The sequence below is a fragment of the Pundamilia nyererei genome, unplaced genomic scaffold (assembly GCF_000239375.1).
Source record: "Pundamilia nyererei isolate P.nyererei 1_Seehausen unplaced genomic scaffold, PunNye1.0 scaffold00015, whole genome shotgun sequence".
In the NCBI taxonomy this organism is placed as follows: Eukaryota; Metazoa; Chordata; class Actinopteri; order Cichliformes; family Cichlidae; genus Pundamilia; species Pundamilia nyererei.
Window position 1 is genome coordinate 105,581 of NW_005187416.1, and position 20,656 is coordinate 126,236.

Sequence of the window (20,656 nt, forward strand, 5' to 3'; positions counted from 1 at the left end):
CCCACAAACTCTAATAGTGGTGGAAAAACTGTTGAAATTGAAGAGCGACAAATGTTTGACTAAAATAAGCAGTTTTGAGGTTTTAGAGGTGACGTACAAGCGTCATTGATTGCACAGGTTGTTACATGGGCTGGCAGACTACTCTAGAGTCTGGGGGCAATAACAGCAAAGCCCTTTAGTTTCTCTGAGAGAAGTTATTGAGAGGAGGACCTATGTGACCTGGAGGGAAAAATGAATTGTGAAAACAGCATTAGATATGTGGACATGTTTTTGTTGCACTCTCTTTATTGGTCATGACTTGCTCCCTCTGTTTTTACATCCCTCTGATTTGCCCTGAAAACTAATTACAGTAAATGTCAGCCAAGTGATGGGATTTGTGGTGATTCTTAGAACTTAAACTAGAAAGACTTCATTAAAGCTGTGAGAGTTTGACCGTGTTGTCACTGACATGTAATGATCTTCATTTCTTTATGTGTGCTTCTAGGTGGTCCTGAACTGGTGGGTTTAGAGGAGGTGGTCCAGCTAGATGAAGTGGAAGGCAGGGTGGTGAACCTGAGCTGTGAGGCTCTGGGCAATCCACTGCCAAGCATCTCCTGGAACATCACTGGCAGCCAGGTACTTAGTCTGCCTCACAGTGCAAACTTACTTCACAGTGGGAGATGACATTTGTCCTACAATGTTCATGTTCAGTCGAAGCTAGCTCGATTTGTTATGATTGTTTACATGTCACGATGATGCTAGCATTTATTACAGTATTCTCAAACAGCTTTAGTCCAGCTTTAGTTAGTGTGTTTGTGTGTCTCCACAGAGCTGGCATGAAGTGGATAAAAAAACACATAAGCACATGACTCACAGCGTGGTATCGGTCAAAGTCACCTCGGACATCACCGCTGAGTGCAACGTTTCCAGTGACAGGGGCTCTGGCGTCAAGATTTTCAAAATCAAAGCCAGTAAGTGCCTCTCTCTCACTTACACCAGAACACTATAACTATGACTTCATTTACATATATGTTTTCCCAATGCTAACCTTTGCTCCAGCATGCTAGTTTGGAAACTCTCGGTGCTAAAGAGTTTTACAAGTTTTCTTTCATCTTTTAGCTCGTTTAATTCCAGCTTGCATTCCCATTTGACAGGACTGTTACACACAGTGCCACAACTCTTGCACAATATTTGGCTCCTGGCTAATTAAGGGAGTTAAAAAGTACAGCTATGAAGAGGACAGAATTTTCTGACCTCTTCCAGGCAGCATCAGTGCTGAAACTTAAAACTTATTTTGCTTTTCAAGTCTAAATGAATGAACATCATTAGCCCGCCCTGGTTCTAACATTAAATCTTCAAATACATTTTCCATTTACTTACTAGCCGCCTGCTCTGTAATAACTGTGCAAAAGGAAAGATTGGAAACATGGTTTTTCCAGAAAACATTTATTTTCCTAAATCTAATCAGAAGTCATTTGCTCAGTATTCATAATGCTGATTCCTTTTATCCGTGCATTTGGAGAAATGAAACATTTTGTAGAGGCACTGCTGGTGTGTTGATTATGCTTTGTGAATTCACATATGGAGAAAGCCCTCAAACATCTTCTTCATACTTTTTCTTAATCATTAGTAACGTCCCAGTGCACAACGTTAGTGTCTGATTTCCTTCGTATTTGCACATTAAAAATACACGCTTCAAAAACAGGCTGGACTTTCAACATGAATATTATAATAAAAAACAACAAAAAAAGCAATATAGAGAAAATGTGGTACAAATATATGTGGTGATGTTTGCGTGCATACATGTCTGCAAAGAAGAGTCTCAGGGTACCTTGAGATGATATAAAACAAGCAGATGACTTTTCAGTATTAAATAGATTAAATGCATTTTTCAGGCACTTTGAGGACACACCAAAAAATTGATTGTCACATTTTAACCAAACATCACTACTTCTCATGCACTATAATTGTAACTCAGCGTGGGTCTTTCTTATTTGATGAACTTATTGTAGCCCCCAAATCCTTCAAGGTTTGGTGAACTTTCCCTCCTCCTCAGCTCAAGAAGCCAAGGCCTAACATGTCTTCTGGTTTTTTTTTTTGGTTTTTTTTCAGAAGACCCGTTAGGCCAGAATGCATTCATGAGGTGAAGCTATTAACTCCCCCATCCATAAAAAATCAAAAAAACACACCTGCTTTAAATTTGACCAATCTCACCTTTAAAGTCATTTCTTGGGCAGAGCTTCCCAAATCCCTTTCCTCCCTCTTTAAAATCTCTCTCTGGAAGTTAGGTTTGAAGGACAAAGTTACAGGGACTCGAGTAGGATGAGTGATGACTGAAAATGGCTTAGAGTGGTGCACACCACTTGCTCACGTGGTTTCCTCGTGAAGTTTGGTTTTTATAATCTTACCCTTAGCAATTAATTCATATTGCAAATGAATGTGCTGAGCATGCTCCTGACTGAAGGCTTGTACTAATCTGCTCCAGAGCAGGTTAGTTCTAGATTAGGGATAAACAAAGTCAGACTTCTATGTACAGATAGCAAAAGGGTTTAAAATTTTACAGTAGCATTTAAAGTCTCTGTCTGTGTCTCCTTCTGTACGAAATATAGATACAGCTCTATTCCTTGACAGAATAAAGCTTTCTTTTGTTTTGTTGTCCAGTCCACCTCGACAGTCTCTGTGATAGTAAAATGTGTCCTCTTAAGGTACTTGCGGATGTTACATGACATTTGTGACACGGATGTTACACAAAGGCTTTATGATGACACCTCGTATCAGACTTAATTTGAATGAATGTCAGTGGTAATGATTGTTAAGAGGTTTAGACCACAGTAAATACATCACACCTTAGTTTATCACATAAATGCAGTGATTCTTACCTATTTTGGCCTCTCAGAAAATTACACGTCTCCCTGTGATTACTGATAAAAAGGTTCTCATGGATTCTTGGATATCATGGATATTTTCAAACATATCTTTGAAAAACCAAAGTATTTCTTTCTTTCTTTTTTTAACATCTCTTTAAGTCTTGTGATTGCTTGAAGGCTGCTGCATTAAACCTCAGATTTAGATCGAAGTAAAAGAAAAAAAAAAGCACATTCAGTTGAATAAAACGAAAGAGGCCTGCAGCTACCAAACTGAACTCAATAATTGGTAGCTATGTTTTAAACAATATCTGAAACTTTCCCTTGTTCCAGCTAATAAACTGATCTTTGTTTAAATGATCAAATATCTAACAAGTGAAAAATCCCTGCTCCGGTCCAAGGAGGAGACACAAATCCCTCGGGGTATGTGTCGAGAAGGGCATCTGGCGTAAAAGTCTGCTAAATCAAATATGTGGAGCTACCCGCTGTGGCGACCCCTTGTGAATAAGGGAGCATGTCAAAGTAGCTTTTTGAACATCTTTGAGTGACTCATTATTGATTCTTTGAAAAGTGCTTTGCATGCTTCAGAAACTTGTGTTACACAGTGCAAGTAGATTTTTATAATAAATGAAAAGAATCCAGTTAAATCTGAGTGTCTGTGTGTGCTCTGCAGATGTTGGTAGACATGAACAGCTACCCGCTCTAAGTTTTGTTCTACTTGTTCACAGTTCCCAGGGTCACCACAACAGCTCCCTTCACTCCTGGTAAGATTATTGCCCTTCAGTCTCTTCTTGTTAAAGACGCCTATTTTTCTTTCATTCAGTTTCTATCAACTTGTGTCTCAGTTTACACGCTTTTGACTTAAGTTTTGTGGGTGACAGTGAAGGGTTGGATGAGTCCATACATTATTTATCAATCCTTTTCAGTGACTCGATACGAGTCCTGTCTTTGGTTCGCTGGCAGATCTTTGGGATGGCCTGTGGGCACATTAAATATTCTGTTTGATATAGACTAAAAAATCGTAACACCAGCAAATTCAAGCACAGCAGAAGCTAGAATGGTACGTAGACCAAACACTCTGCCCTGGTACAAATACTATTTATTTATACCAGAATTTTTAAAACAAACAAAATAACTTATTAAACACTAAAAACAGACACTGTCTCACTTTTACTAACTTTTCCAGACACCCCTCTTGTTTTACAGCAGATTTTTACATACCTGGAAAATTTGCACTTATTTGTGGCGAGGGGCATTAAAGTAATTTTCTGACGTTATCTGAGCAGTCACTGTTAAACCTTCATCGGCCCTATGGGCCATACAAAGGAACCAAAACAACAGTAAAAAACCCAGTGTGTGCTCCATTTAGGGTAGAGTGCTCATAGGAAGTAAATTCTTGTTTACTTTTATTTACTGCGTTATCGGGAGCTGTAGTTATCTCACATGGAGATTGGCTGGACTCAAAATACTGCAGTTATGTGTATTTTTAGAGTGAATTAACACTATGCACCGTGTTTGGTGTGCTTCTCAATTTTTATATGGATTCAGGACACTCGTGGATATTTCAGTGGATGAAATGCAAAAAAATATCATGACCTTTGAATTCTGACTGTGAAGTGTGAAGTGTATCCACGGGTATAAAAACACCTGAAGAAGCCCTCAAAACTAACTTCTTAGTAGTTCTCCCTTACATTGGATGGCTTTGGATGCATCTTTCTCTAGGAAAGCAGAATAGAAAGATAATAGTATCACTTTATTCTAATCCTTCTGCCCATGTCACCTCTCTGTCCATGTCTTTGCACGCTGAGTGTCTCATTCACATTGTTTGTGCAAAATTATGTTTCAGTGCCAAAGGTTATATATAGCCTCTCATCCCACGCACCTATGCAAAGGTTAAGAATTCTATTAAAGAGGCTATTAAGCCACTTGGTTAAATTTGTAGTTTTTACGTTGTCGTAGATGTTGTTGTTGTCGTTGTTGTTGTCGTTGTTGTTTGGAGATAAACGTGACACAAAGAGCTGTCATCTTTATTGCAATGAGTATATATTCAGAAGGCTTAGAGCAGTGCAGTCGAGGGAATTTATACAAACTACAAAATTTATTTGAGATTTAAACTGAGAAATTTGGAGTTAGATTTGGGAACACATGACTGTGGAAGCGTTTAATTGTTTTTTATTTTATTAAAAGAACAGAAAATGCAGATCATTTTATAACCACCTGGCCTTGTTGCTAGTTTTGTAGTCATAGAAGACCTGGACAATACAATGAACTGACACAGAGAGACTACACAGATATACCAGTGGCTGTATGACATGTAGTAAAAGGTTTTTTAAAGACTTTTGATTAAAAGGAAAAGATGTAAGCTTTTGTACTACATATTTATGCATCAGATAACGATTGTTGCTATTGTGAGTTACAAATACACTAAAATTAATGAGTAACAGGGCTGTGGGATGCCAGTGATGGCATGGTGCCTCTGTTTCTGATGCCTTCAGTGCCCACTGATTGGACTATGCCTGCCTTCCCTTTTATTTCAGCTACTAAACCAGTAAAGTTTTATCACTGCATCACTATTCCACTAACAGGATTGGTCACAGACAGACCAGCATATAAACACCCCCAAAGTACTTAAAACAACATTTGTGATAGTTACCTCTACATGAGGTGTCTAAGACATTTTTTGATGATGGCATGCAACCAGGCAAGTCTTATGAGGTGAGAAAAAGCCATCAAGGAATGAATGCTATTTCGGACTTGAAATGACACATTGAGTCAAAATGCAATATTACCCTGGAAGAATTTGTTTTTCCTTTAAAATATTCATATTATTTCCCACCAGTCTATTACTTCTTACAAATGCTGTTCCAGTAGACTTCGACGTGATAATACAGCTCCTCTACATTCTGGATGGATAATGCAATTCAAATGAAGTCAATTATTAGGGCTACGGGTCACAGATGCTGAGCAAAATAAATGATGATTATAAATGAATGAATAAAGGATTTTTTATACAGTCCTGCTGCACTGCAGCGTCCACTGCCAGTTAAATGATAGAGACAATATAATAGACATAATTTCACAGTCAGTTAATTATTTCTTACGCGTAAAGAGAAGAACTTTGTTAAATAAACTACTTTGTAGCAGAGCAGCAAGTAATGCAGTATGTAAATACACCCCATTATACTTCCTTATAGTTACAGGGTTTTGCAAGAGATAAGTTAAAGAGAAGAATAGTAGAAAACGCTGCCATTACAATAATGTTTACACTTTAAGTCCCTGGTAGAGCTTTAAAATTCACAACACCACACATGTGACACCGTCTTTCTGTTTCATATTCATGTTGTTAAAGTCTAAGCTGTACAAGCTCCTCCGGCGACTGCAGTGATGTTATGAAACAGGCACGAAAGCACTGAGTGATTTAAAGTAAATCATGTATCTTCAGTGAAGTGTGATTGTTATGTGCAGGTTGAACCAGTAAACAGAAACGTTATTGATAAAGTTAACTAGGTTAACCTGATTAACCTTTTAGATGAACCTATGATCAGTGTGTCCTCTGTCTGTGTTTTTGTGACGCAGAGGGCAGTGGGGTGATCATTGTAGTGATCATAGTGTGTCTGCTGCTGCTGGCCTTCCTTGGCAGTGTAATCTACTTCCTGCACAAGAAGGGAAAAATCCCCTGTGGACGCTCTGGCAAGCAGGAGATGTAAGTATTGTCTCTACTCATTCTGCTTAAAGGTGACCGATTGTGCTCATTCTTACACTTAAACTTTCTAACTTGCTGCCCATGGCAAACAAAACGTAAGGTGGAGCTTCTGTGCTCACGGGCATCACATGTCCCTGATATTAGTATATTAGCAACGTCTGCATCATAAAGATAAAAGAGTTGAAAAAACAGGCTGAAACAGGCTATCTAGAGCAGTCTGAAGCCTCCAGCTACTCTGTGAGGGCCAGATTTACTAAATAGGCCCTAGAGAGCATTGACAGGTGTGGCTAGTTTTCTGGGTGATTTATAAAAGTTGTGCTGCTTTCTAACACCCAGGTTGTTTCTTTATCAATATAAAGCACAAAACATGCTTTTTCTGTGTTTAATATCAACTCAATTAAATTGCACATCGTAGATGTTTGTAAATCAGTTTGTGCACTTTATTTAAATATTTTTCTCCCTATATTTTGCATCTTGAAAAGGGAACTGACAGGGATACATTTGCAACAGGGTCACGGTCACGCAATCGTGCCACTACGCTGCCAACAATATTTTTTACGCCTGCATCCAGTTTGCACTGTTGCAACGTGTTAGTAAATGTGTACACTATATATTTTTTATTATATATTTTTGGGTTTACACTCTCGCCATTTATCTAGCCATCCATCCATTTTTTCTTCCAAATGATTAAGTAACACTGTGATTTTGGCTCTCTAAAACACATGCCTGCTAGGTTAAGCAGTGATTCTGAATTGGCTGTAAAGTGAAGTGCTTCAAGTGTAAAAAATAAAGGACTATTTGAGTCATGTGTAAGATTAGTATGGTCTATAAAAGAAGGAAAAGCGGAATTACTGAGTCTATGAAACCAGAGGTAAACTGTCTAAATTGGAATTTGTCATCATACCAAGCCCAGCACTGATGCCTGGGCCTTTAGCCATGACATACATGTCCCAACATCTTTCTGTCGTCAGCACCAAAGAGAAGACCACCAAAGATGAGATTGTTGTGGAGATGAAGACCAACACAAAGAACGAGGAAGCCGTCCTCCTAAAGGCTGTCAACGGAGACAAAAAGGGCCCTAATGACCAGGTAACTATTGTTGTGGATGAACAGTCACAATTTACGCTCAACTTCTATGTATAGCCAGTAATTTTGTGTGAACCATGACTGCAGTTTTCATTTCATCAAACACCAACAACAATTTTTGTAGTGACAGCATTTTTAAAACTGCCATCAAATGCCTTTATTCTGTGAAGATTTAACACAACTGCCAAGGCTGTGACAGTTGAAAATTGTCTATATTGTGGTTAGTTTCACATGTTTGCTAGCTGTTCAGTTAAACTTAAATGTTTGATCCAAGTTAGACATTTGTGCCGTCGCATTCTGGGTAACATTCAGGGCTGCACTGAATGTGTGATAAATATAGAATAACAGTCATGTAGTGCATGCAGCTGGAAACAGGATTTATTCAGTGTGATCACTGGACTGAGAGGAGTATCTGAGAAGCTGACGCTCTCCTCTTTGTCTCCGGTGAAGCCCCTGTGAAGATGTGCAGCAGACAGCAAGATAAATGAAGCCGGCAGTGGGTGTGTGTTGGAACAGCAGAGGCAGGAGACGCTCCCACTGACCTGATACCTGCAGAGTAACACCACCTCACAGTCTGGACGTTCGACCCACCGTGCTTTGTTCACAGCAGTATTCAGATGATCGACACAGAACCGCAACCATACACGCACATTACACTCACACACGCACACACATTAACACACACAGGTATGTACATAGAGATCTGTATTTTCTTTTGAGTGAATGTTTTCTTCCATTCATTAGTTCTTGTACTACTTCCTGAAACTGTGTTCAGCTCTTTGCTGTTGTTCAGTGTGTATGATGGCGTCTTACGTGCATCATGTTATTTTATTTTTTGTTTTTATCAAAGTGTATATATTATATATATTTTGTTATTTAAGGAATTTGGCACTCAGATTTTCATTTCATGTGCATGTTGATCCGTGTTCATGGTTCCAGGTGATGTTTAAGGCAGGACGTGTTGTCAGAGACCAAATGATACAGTCATACTGAGAGGGTGTCAGTGTGTTTGACTTTAAGAAAAGGACGAGTAATTTCAGCCCGAATCGATGATCATCAGCAGGTTAATCCCAACACTAATTTGAGCGTCAAAACGACACGACACACTGGCAGCTTCTTTGGAAACTACTGTCAAGCTCGTGTACTGTTTGTAAATACATGTTTGTACAGACTTGCTAGTGGTGGCCTTGAACTATTACTGAAGGTGAAAAGGTCAAAGGTTAGAGATCTGCTGTGCCTATGTTTTTGAGAATGCATCATACACTGAATTTGTTTGTTTGCTGTTTGCTTTGTGTTTCCACTGAGAGCTAGTTGCCTGAAAAGGCGTCCCAGTGTTTTTGCATGTGTGAGTCCAGACAACACACATGCTGCAGATACTGTTTTCCAGTCTGGCTGCAGGCTCTGCGCTTTTTCCCCCCCCTCAGGCAGCCACACTTTTTGTTTTTGTAGACTTTGAGAAATAATATGCGAAGACCTGAGATTTGAACATTTAGTTTTCTGGTCAGCATTGTGCCAGACTGATTAAAACAATCTTGGCTTGGCATTACCATTAAACTATCACAAACCTTCAACAAAAATAAATTGCAGACATTAAGATTTCTGTTATGGACTGCCAAACTAAAGCAAGTGCTTTTTTTCAAACCTTGAAATGTCAGTCTACAGTTTGTTCAAGCCGTTCTCCAAAATGACAATCTTCAGCAAACCCAGAAGTCTGAAAACTAAACATTACTGATTTTCTGAACATATTTGGAAGACTCTTCTCACAGTGTTTAAAAAAACAATATCCAGAAATGATGAGCTGCTTCTCCTCGACTCATTTGTACAATGTAAACAAGAGTTTATGCCTCCATTCTTCTGTACACAGCAACACGTTGATTTGTTTCTTGAAAAATATCTTCAAAGCTTTTTGAAACACCTTCAACGATTTATATTTCAGTAAGTGCTCAACTCTGTTACTCCCATGTAATTATAGTACATGAGGCAGAAACTGTGGCTAACCTTAAACACTCTGTACAAATGCAGTCCGGCTGCCTGATGAGGGAAAAGAGGCAAAAATATTGGTGCGCTCCTTTTTGTGGCCCAGTGTTGTGAATATTGCTCACTGTGTACATCATTGTGAAAAAGATACACTTTGTTGCTGAGAGCGCTACATTGCCCCGATGACTTGCAACATTAACAAAGTAGTGATGTGTTTTCTGTTATCTGCTTTTGGTTTGTCTTTTTTTGTTCCACTGAGCTGAAGTTGGAAGAAATATCCAGGTACAGGTTGTCCTCAGGCAATAACTGTCATTATGGTTTAGAAAAGCTGCACGAAGCCATAACGCCGACAGTGTCCTGTGTGCAGTGAAACATTTCTGATTCTTTGTTTTGTTGCTCTGGATTTTTTTCACTGGTGGGGAAAAAAATGTTGTGTTCTTTCCTTTTCTCTACATGTGTAAATTGAGTACTGTACATGTGATTCTTTGAGCTTGCATTTTTTTAATATTTTTCGCAAGAAAATAAAGCCAAATAAAGTTTCATTTAAAGTTTTCATTTAAAGTGTTATTACTTTTGCAGAGGTATAAGGGAGCTCTGAAGTGAGAGCCCAGAGGCTAAATATGAACCCCAGCAAATGTGAGCTCAGTGTGTTAGCTCTGCACAGTCCCACAGTGAGAAGACAGGAAGGAGTGCAGCCTCCAAACCGCTGTCAGCACGAACTGGAAGTGACTCCAACAGTAGCTCAGATTTCCAGCTGGAGTCTGGAAGGAGGCAGGTCAGAAAACAAAGCTCACATCTGCAATGAATTCAGGCAGCGTTAGCTCATGTAGCTGCAAATCAAATCAGCCATTCTCTCTTCATCTAGTGTAAAGCCTCCAAAGGAGACGCTGCCACCATGATTACGACTCGGTACTTTGGCTTTGTCTTGCATTTATGCTGCTTGGATGGATTGCTGCCTGTGACGGGTTTTTTTGAGGGAAAAGAGCAAAAGTACATCATATTTTCTACACTGAAAGTTTGTGCTTTAAGCATTTAGTGTTTATTTAACAGTGGGGGAACAACACATAGGAACCCAGTGAGCTGGTTTGTTTCAGAGGTTCTTAATAGGTTTGATGTCTGAGTGTAAATTCAGAACCCAAATCAGAAATAAATTGTGTGTGATTGGGTGCCTCACAGGAAAAATGCACACTGAACATTTTAAGAACAGTGTTAGTTCAGGCTGTGATGGCTCAGCCGACACCCTTTTACACATCCAATAGGCATCTCTCACACAGATTGCAGTATTTAACCTGCTCAAAGCAAGCTACTTTGCAACCCACATCAGCTCCTCTGTTTCTCAAATACAGTTGAAGATCTAAAACAAACACCTTTTGTCAATCTTAGCCATACTTACGGGATGGCAGAAGATTCATCATGCAATTTTTCCCCCCATTTTTCCCCAGAGTTATCCCCGCAGTGTACAACGTTGACAGGTCAACAACAGAGATAAAGCCATTTGCACAAGAGCAATGTAGAATCACTACTTAACATAACCCACTAAGTGGATATCTTTAGGAAGCTAGAGTACTCAGAACCCCTGGAGACATGAGGAGAACCTGCAAACTCCATGCAGAATGGCCCTGGCCAGATGGTGGATTTAAACCACCCCATGAAGTACAAAAGAAACTGAATGAATGAAATGTGCAGCCGTTGTCATGCATACCTTTATACACATGTAGGCTGCTGGGTATAATGTTACAGGAACGTTTTCTAATGCAAAAAACTGACAAAGCCATATTATAACTTTGTCTAGATAATAAGCAGGAGGCAGGTGTTACTCATGGAAAAAGACTTAAAAATGTTATTTAAGATAAATCTCAGAACCTCGACGAGTAAAACCAAAACTGTCTGCATGCAGAAACAGTGGAACTTGTGTTTAAACATGTGAGAACCTAACTTTTAAAACATGTATTCACCTCCAGTGTCCCATAACTGTAACATAATTCATAGCACAGTGGTCGCAGCTCACCTTTAGATTAATAAGTTACCTGCAGTGACTCTACAGTCGCCTTCAACTCTGCTGAACCCTTTTTGATCTTTTAATTTGTCGAGTACACTCTCATTAACCTCGCTTCAGGCAGAATTGTTCAGTAATTGAGTCTGATAAAAGCAGACAAACCAAGTTCTCTAGCAGTAAACAAAGGAGAAATAGCAGCTCCTCCTGGAGTTTGTGGAGAACGTTGGCTTTACTTTCAGCATGTAGCCAGAAACACAACCGCTAATGAATGCAGAATAATGCAGCAGTAAATGTTTGGAGACCCACTACGTTTACAAATGTGATGCACTGCAGATGACAGTCTTGCAGCGCACTGTGTCGAGTCTTAAAATTGTTATTGCAGGATCGTTTCATTAGCGTGTCCCATAAAGTTTGATAAATGCAAATAACCTGATGCTCAAACACATTAATAGAGAATCTGTTTGCTTATGTTTAGTGACAAACCACACAGATCAAATGTTAAAGAAAATACAGTTTAATTAAAAATCTTAATGGCTTAGGCATGAAAACATTGTAACACAATGAATGCCGAGGATATTAAAAACAATAAATAAAATATCTACATAGACAATAATAAAGCAATGAAGACAGTTTTTTTTAGTAGGCAAGTTCCTGTTGAGAAGGCTAGTTAACATGAATAAAGCGCACGCACACACTCCTTGTTAATCAGCGGATCAGAACCAACACACCGGCCGAGGTTACCGGCGACACTGAGAGAAAGCGTGTGAGACGGAGGAGCCTCTGGCAGTGATTCAGCAGGACAAAGAGCCTTGAGTGCGTCCATCACACATCAGGACTACAACAGTCCTGGAGTTAGTGCCATTTAGTTGGTTGCCTTGATACAAAACGCCAAGACTGGGTGAAAACAAAGCTGAGGGGACTGAAGACACATTCGTGGTCTCTGTTCTGGGGCAACTCGAGGAAGATGAGGAGGAGGAGCAGCGCACGCACACGTTTTAAGATTCTTTTGGTTTGGGGCGATTAAAGCTGCAACATTTCTGTGGCATCACAGACAGCCAGAAAACAGCAGGACAACTCCAGGGTATTCTGGGTTCTTAACAGGATTTACTGGGTTTTTTTCCTCCCCTTAGCATCAGATTTAGAAATTTAGCAACATTTCTTTTCATTTAGTTCCGTTTGAAGTATTAGGTTTTTGCACTGTCTCCAAATCCAGCAGCACATTTATTGGGGGGGGGGGGATCCTAGTGTCTGATAATTACTAGAAACATTTTTCAGATAAAGTTCATGTTTAATATAAGTCAATCACCCTTTGCCCTTTCACCCAAATCAGGGTTAAAGTTTGTTATTTTGACTGTAAAAAGTGGAGCTCTCTCTATTCTGAAACACTTTTAAGTCAGTTAAATTTTTTTAATCTAAAAAGGTAAATTTGCATAAACTGTAGTTCTGATATAGTGTTACCATGGTGAAATCAAGAGAGCGCTTGACCTGAAAACAATCTGCAGTAGTTTCCAACACATTTAAATGGTGAATGTGGAGGGGTTATTTTGGCTTGCCTGCTGGCATGTGCAAGTTGTGATGGACAGAAGGCACGTTTACTGTACATGTCGCTGCGGAGGAATGAAAAGGTGACCAGCTGACAGTGAGCTTCCTTTCACAGTCAGGCTCATTTGATTAAACTGGGTTCTTGTCATCTACCTTTAGGACTTGTAAGAACAACAACAAAAATCAGCCTATGGTTTAAATAATATTCATGCAGAAAAACATAAATGTTCCAGATGTTGCAACTCTTTTTGTGTTGCGTTTGGATTCAGATCAGATCACTGTTCTCCTTTAATGTCTTTAATCTGAATCTTTCTTTAATTTCTTAAGTAGACAAACCAACAGCCCTCATGCAGGTATGACGCTGAATACCACCGATGGGCTCATCTCAGACGCTATAGGTGTGGTGCCTGGAAGTGGCAGCCGCTGAATTTTTTGGTCCATTGACAAGAAAATATAACCTGAGAGAAATCCAAACCTTTAAAGGGCTTTTTACGTGTCAATTTGGATATTTTATTGGCGCGTTAAGGACCTAAGGTCTCTGTGCACTGAAAAGCAGCAGTTCATAAAAGTATGTATGGGAAGAGTGTTGATCTCACCAGATGTTTACTTCTTAGCAGCTTTTAAAGAGGAGAAAAGGGGAGTAAAACTACACAGCAGCGTACATGAATCAGCGAAGCTGCACATGGTCACAGCAGGAATTTGGAGAAAGTCCCGTATCGTCAACTCAGACATTTTACAGGAAAGCTAGTATTTGTAATGGATTGCAACACTACAAGTATTACAATCTAAGTTCATCCTTAGTGGTGGTACCAGAGTTTCGGTGTGATGAAGAGCACGCATGCTTGAAATTTTACGCGAAGAAGTTAACGTGTTAGTAAAATTGGAGCAGATTGTTGATTTCTTTGTTTTTTGTACCAAAGTTAAAATAGAAGTCAGAGTCTACGAGTCCCTGTTCAAAGGTTTTGTGACAATTTCAAGCCAATTTATTCTGGGCATTTATTCCCGACCCATATAGGATGAAACAAAACTGATATTTAGTGATTTAAAAATCTGATATCAACAGTTTGTTTTTCTTTCAGCAGCCGAAATAACAAAAAAAAAATTGTTATGCATAGTTATTTCTGAGTCTATACACACAAATACAGACAATGCATGTCATAGATCATTTACTCTCTCACTCTGCTCAGAACATTCCTGTTGCCAACAGGGAAGTTAGAGTGCCCTCTGGTGGAAAACTACGAAACATCACGGATAAATCTTTGAAGGATGTTTCGCTCATCTAGTCTTTTCGTTTTAATTTTCATTTAGTAGCAGTTATATAGTACCAAGAGTGAAATATACCTGCAAATAGCTCAAATCAGCCCCCCAAAAATTGGCTTTCTAAGTTTGAAACTAGTGATCAGCAGCGTGTTTAGTGTTACCACTTGCGCATCTAGAAGCTGGCTATACAACACGTTTATCAGACCACCATCCAATGTAAGGTTTGTGCCCCAGCTGCTCTAAATGAACAGTGTTAGTATTTATCGAAATCATCTCCATACCAGTTAATCCACCAGTATAAACAAGCTATTTGATTGAAATTTTATTTTTAATGCTTGAATATAATTATTTTTGTTGTCCATTAATTTGGTTTAAATACAATTTTTATTTTTTATTTTTAATTAAGATGCCACATACTTATTTTCTTGCATTCTTGCACAGAAAGTTTTTACTGGCTCACTGCTATGCCTGAAAAACATGAATTCTGTTCATTATTAACATTATAACTAATAATAAAAAAAATTGTTTTAAAAAGTTTTTACAAATTTCTAAAACATGTTTTAGAAATTTGTTGGCATTTGTGACAGCTGTAATGTGTTGTAAATTGCTTTGACGGATTAATACAATCCTGAGATTTTTGTTGCCTTTCCCCAACATTCCTCCCATGAAGAGTTTTATGAACTGCAGAGTGACTGAAATCCACAAAATGGTCATGCAGGACTGTGGACAGATGGAATTACCGCAGCTACATTCGAGTCATATCCAGAATTTAAAGTTAGAGGACGTAAACGAGCTCATCGAAGAATCAGAAAACAGATTTTAATATCTTAACTATGGTAGCTATATGTAAATATGCTGCAGGAAACCTAAAAATATAAAGAAAATCCACTCTATGGAATGTCTGTGAGGATGGAGGGAGCGTGTCCTTTAGCATCTGCTCGTTACATATAACCTGGCTTATTACTGAGTACCTGAGTCCACGTGACTTCACCCCACTTTCAGTTTTTTGTTTTTTGCTTTAGGCTTTAGAGTTAGATGTGATTTCCCAGTGAACTGAGTGAAGCTGTTCTAAGAGCTTCTTTCGGTTATTAACTAAGAAACTACGAGCGTAGAGAGAAGCTTTCGACTAAATAAACCAGCCTTCAGTGTCGGGCCACCTCTAGCGGTGGCAGGAAACGATGGAATTAAAAAGAACTCAAACTCAGCCATTGTTAGTACTACGCACACCACAACACATTATGAGAGTACTTAAACATTAAATTTGTTATTTCATCATAGAACTATCACCGAACCTGGAGCTGACAGACGGCAACTGAATTGTGTTCACCTTGTCAGATACCATCGAAAACGGAGCGAGCCACAGCGACGCGTACGACATCGAAGCCCTGCAATACTGCACCGCGACTACACGTTCACATTCATCAGCACGAGCACGACTGCCACACAGTTAATCACCAGTTTCAGACCGTATCGCTACATATTCGTACGCCACGATTTGCAAAGAAGCCAGTAAAAGCACCAGACCGAGCGGCTGCAGGCAGTGGGACGCCCAGTCGGACACCACTATGTGCGGGGTACCTTCGCTGAACAAAGTCTGCACGGCTTTAACACTTAGCTTAATGAGAGCGTGCACGCAGACTGAGGGGGGACACTGCCGCAGCATGTAACTAACTCAGCGAATCACAGCAGGGCCACAGCAAGCCCATTTTAAAGGCTCAGATTCTCCATTTATGCTGTGTTCAGGTCATATCGGACTTACAGTTGACCTCTCACGTTTAAGGCCAAAACCCTCAATCTCCAAATGAATATTACAAGTAAAAGAGATTCTGAGACTGTAACTTCAGCCACTTGACATCGTCTTTAACAACAGTCCCCCCCCACCCCACGTTGCGGTTTTCCCACTACAAATGACTTTGGATGAGATATAACATGAACGCAGCATCGTCCCTCACAGTAAAGCCTTCTGAAAGTACTTGTGGCCCTGCAGGAAAGTGCTTTGTAAATGATAATGGCACAGAGTGGAGAGAGACGAGACAGAGGATGAGCAAAGTGACTATGTGGCGATGTGCGCTGTGGAAGGGATGGAGACAAACTCGCGCAGGATGTTCTTAGCCGTCTCGAGGTTGTTCTGAGCGATCATCAGGGCCTTCTGGATGTCCTGGATGGAGTAGCCTTGGGATATGAGGCATTCAATCTCCCCGTTTAGGGCCAAGCTTCCAGGACCTGAAGGAGGAATAGTCGGAGGTGGAACAGGGGAGCCAGATGAGGAGGGGCCAGGGAGGTCTGGCGGCGGCGGAGGTGGCTCGCGGTTTAACGGACGAGGCCGTCGATCAGAATTGGCTCGCCGCGGGAGAGGTTTTGGGGGACGTTCGGGATCGCCGCCTGCTACAAACATACCTGAAACAAATGAGAGAAAATGAAAGAAAAATAAGAAACGTGATGAGTCAAATACAAAATAAACACGTTAAATACACATTTACATTCACACATGAGCACTGACGAGTAGATGATTTGTGGGAAAAATAATTTAAAATTTCCCTTTATAACCAGACATTTGCTAACCTGAAACATCTGAGAAACAGAAACATTTAAGAAGTCCTTAAAAACTGTTAAAAGTATCCGCACTCTGAAAAAACTAAAACACTGGATAAATCATCTGTAACAGTCTGTGAAAGGCAAAGAAACACAGCATGCGCCACAGAAATAAAACTTGCAGGAAAAAGGCCTTTAGGTTATCACTGACATTAAAGTTCTGGCTTCAAAATAACTGTTACCAAGCAAACTGCAAAGCAGTGACACTTGCTCCTAGAACGAATGTGGCTTCCTAACAGAAGGCTGATTGGTCCAAACTACCTGTAGTTCATCTAGAAGCACATAGCTTCAAGCCTGGCACGATGGATTCTGTTGCAACTTTGACCTCATGAATCGCCTGAGCAGTTTCACAAGCTGGCCCGACATGCAGCATGTTGTAGTTAGAGTATCTATGAAAGCAATTTCCATCACTGACTTCAGTGTGGTTAAAGCAGTAATTTGCTGAAGCCAAAGTTAAACAAGAAGTTTCAAGTTACATTCATGTAGCCTAATTACTTCTCAAATTAATATTCATTTGTCCACCACTACAGAGTCTAACTAAGACTACTTTTCTGTTTGGACTTTTTGATTTTTCTTTTTGTGATTAGCTTCAATGCCAAAAAAATTGTTTGGCACTTTTTGTTTTATTTCCAGCCTGAGGAAAAATGCTCAATAAAACAACATTAATAGCGTGGACAACAGCCTGCACACGAGAACTGGATGTCACCGGTTTGTTCGTGCATCATCTTGAAGCCCCAAGCTGAGCATACTGGTGATCACTATTAAAATAGAAATCACGCTGTGTTCAGTACGACGTAACGAATGACCACAACTCCCTTTTTGAAACCAGAAATTTCGCCACCTGCTGATCATTAGAAATTAAAAAAGGGGGGAGAAAAAAAAACAAAACAACAAAAAAACCCACACATACTGGGATCTACTGCAGAGTCTATGTTGAGATTACTGAAGGCTGAAGAAGGGCCGCCGATATCTGACAGAGCTCTTCTGGCGGGGGCAGGAGGGACCACTGGTCTGGGAAAGTCATACTCGTAAACATCCTCCACACTGGCCTCCTCCTTTTTGTCCGGCGGAACAGCTGAATGCTGAGGAAGGTCTTGGAGGAAAAAAATGTAAATAAAAATGAGGTTTTACACTTAATTCTGTGATGTCAGTTTATCCACTACTACTAGAACAAATAGTCTGATTACTGTTAGTAATCCACAATGATCAAGCACTTCCCATACCCAGCTCAGAGTTCTGTGTCGTCTCCGACGAGCCGGCCTGGGCCTGGATGTTACACATGGATTCGTAAACCTGGGGGTCCTCAGAGTCACTGTCCCCCACCTCACTGCAGGCACACAGCGAGACGGAGAGAGATAGAGGAATCATTTAAAGGGGAACAAACTGTGCTCATTTTCATTTAAAGAATCTTATTCTTGGACTCAAATAGTTTTCCATGATTTTAAATAAATAAATAAATAAATAATGCCATTTATACTTTCAGGCCACCGTCCCCTTAAAGTCAGTTTTCTTCTGATAGGATGCCCCTTGCAAACAGCAGGTTTGAACTGTAGGTGGTTGGGGACAGAGCGGTGTGCCTGGAAAGTCTGCATCCTGAGCTGACTAGCAGGGCTTATTTGCAATTACACTTAACTCATAATCTGAAATTTTGTCTAGTTACCATGGTAACACTACATGACCAAAATAAAAAGAAAGGAAAAAGTATTAGAAGCAGATTTTGAAAAGGGCCATTGTTGGCGATCCTTTATGCCTGACTCTTACACAAACTAATCCTCACAGAGAAAGTAATATTCTCAATGACTGAATCTACACTTTGTAAGCTAAATCACCAAACCTCTGATCAAAAACTCATCATTTCAGTGTGCTAACATCACAAATAGACCGCTAAACATCTAGCTCTGCTTCAAACAAAAATCCACCAATCACACAGAGGTATGAATGCTTCCAAATATTACACATTTTAAGCCTAATTAGTCATGCATGGACCCAGCGAAGGCATCTTTGTAGGCTCACACCACAACTTTCAGCTCTCGAGTTTTAAAATTTAAGCAGATTTCCTATCCATTCGAATTCCCTACATTTTAGACACTTTCATCATTTTAATCAAAGAGACAAGCTGAGATGCAGCTGCCGTCATCTTCAAGCAATGCCCTTTAAATTATTTAAGGAGGTGAAAAACAGCAAGTAAGTGAACGAGAGTTCTGTCTAAGGAATGGGAACCTCGAGAGCCCCCTGCTGGACAAAATACACAGCATCAGATTTGAGGGTTGCATTACTGTGTGTCAGACTATCCCTTTAACTTGTTTATAGACCAACTTTCTCACTTTTCACTCGACAAACTGTTTGAAATTCACTTGTAACCTTTCCCAGCGAGATTTTTCTCTGCAATTCACTATACAATTACATAACCACACACACAAACACATTTTATTACCTGCCGGAAGGTCTGAGCATGTTTGTTGATCTGCTGGTATTTCCAACAACCCAACATCTATATTTTTCCCTTAAAGACAGCGCCATATAGCCCTGTTCCAAAAGACAGCACACCCCGAAGCTTCAAGTCATCTGACCTGATCTGGTGTAAAGTTCTTCCTTTTACACTATACATACTCCATTAATAAGATGACAGTGGGACCAATTGTGTCATTTTTATGCTCCCTTTGGGTCTGATTTTCTTTCACTTGTAGTCTAAATCCAGTGTTGTCTATTTTTTTCCTTACACTGTGATACTTTCAATGCTGTTAAGCTGTGTTCTTCTTCTGGTCATTGATTATGTTTGGCCTTTAAAAACTGAGTCAGAATACTAAAACTAATCCAGAAACCTAAAAATATGGGAAATAAATAGCCCACATGTTAAGTGTCAATACGTTCCAGCTGCGGAGAAGCCTTTAGAGGTCATTTTCCTGAAAAACATTCTTCTAATAGAAGCAACTTCATCCCCCTTGCTGTTCCGTTTACCTGATGTCATTGTGGTTGTTTCCCTGGGTTGGTGGTGGGGGCACCAAGGAGCCTGTTATTACCCACGGGGCACCGGAAGCTGGAAGGGATGTGGGACTCATGTACTCGTTATCTTCACCGTCTGACGACAGCTTCTCCCCGCTGGACACCGCTGACCCTGGCAACGACCTGAGCAAAGGTAGACATCACAGAGCGTGTTTTTTCTCATCAGTCGTAAATGACAAATTTGAGAAATCCTGAAGGAGACACAAAATGCAAACACACTGACAGTTTTTTTTTTTTACTAGTTCTGGAAATATATGAAAGGCATCATTTTGATAGATCAGAACACTGATGTGAATCTACATTACATCACCAAAACAAATGTTAAGAACGCTGCTGGCAAGGTCGAAGAAAGATGGAAAAATATCCATTCGCTTCTCATCAGTTCTTGGCTCACTACATTATTTCCTGTCTACTACACCTAAGTGCAGCAGAGCTCCGTACCTCGCAGCCAGGCAGTACACAGCATTGATCGCCGTCTGCGGTTTGCTCCCCTCTGCGCCGGCTCCATTGCTCTGAGGGATGGACGACGGGGCCTTCGTTGCAGGGCGTGGCACCATGTAGTTGGCTGCCCAGGCTGGCTGGTCCGGGGTGGAGGGGAGGGGTCTCCTTTGGAGTCTGGATTCCTGGCCGACCAGGGAGGGGCGCTCCGGTGGG

The 20,656-nt window shown here is 40.2% G+C and overlaps 2 protein-coding genes across 2 annotated transcripts in view; one reads left to right on the forward strand and one right to left on the reverse strand.

The window, feature by feature from the left end:
• The window catches only part of mcama (melanoma cell adhesion molecule a), a 55,028-nt gene extending 44,885 nt beyond the window's left edge, over nucleotides 1-10,143 (forward strand). The window contains exons 9-14 of the mRNA XM_005725476.1: nucleotides 485-615; nucleotides 809-950; nucleotides 3,572-3,607; nucleotides 6,420-6,546; nucleotides 7,518-7,635; nucleotides 8,083-10,143. Coding sequence (XP_005725533.1) covers nucleotides 485-615; nucleotides 809-950; nucleotides 3,572-3,607; nucleotides 6,420-6,546; nucleotides 7,518-7,635; nucleotides 8,083-8,091 — 563 coding nt within the window. The 3' untranslated portion in view covers nucleotides 8,092-10,143. The remainder of the gene's footprint in view (nucleotides 1-484; nucleotides 616-808; nucleotides 951-3,571; nucleotides 3,608-6,419; nucleotides 6,547-7,517; nucleotides 7,636-8,082) is intronic.
• A 5,058-nt stretch (nucleotides 10,144-15,201) lies between these two features.
• LOC102193241 (E3 ubiquitin-protein ligase CBL-like) overlaps nucleotides 15,202-20,656 on the reverse strand; it is a 16,332-nt gene continuing 10,877 nt past the window's right edge. Inside the window, exons 11-15 of the mRNA XM_005725477.2 lie at nucleotides 20,444-20,656; nucleotides 19,958-20,125; nucleotides 18,223-18,326; nucleotides 17,910-18,092; nucleotides 15,202-16,804 (exon numbers count right to left, since the gene is read on the reverse strand). Of these exons, the coding sequence (XP_005725534.2) occupies nucleotides 16,461-16,804; nucleotides 17,910-18,092; nucleotides 18,223-18,326; nucleotides 19,958-20,125; nucleotides 20,444-20,656 (1,012 nt within the window). The 3' untranslated portion in view covers nucleotides 15,202-16,460. The remainder of the gene's footprint in view (nucleotides 16,805-17,909; nucleotides 18,093-18,222; nucleotides 18,327-19,957; nucleotides 20,126-20,443) is intronic.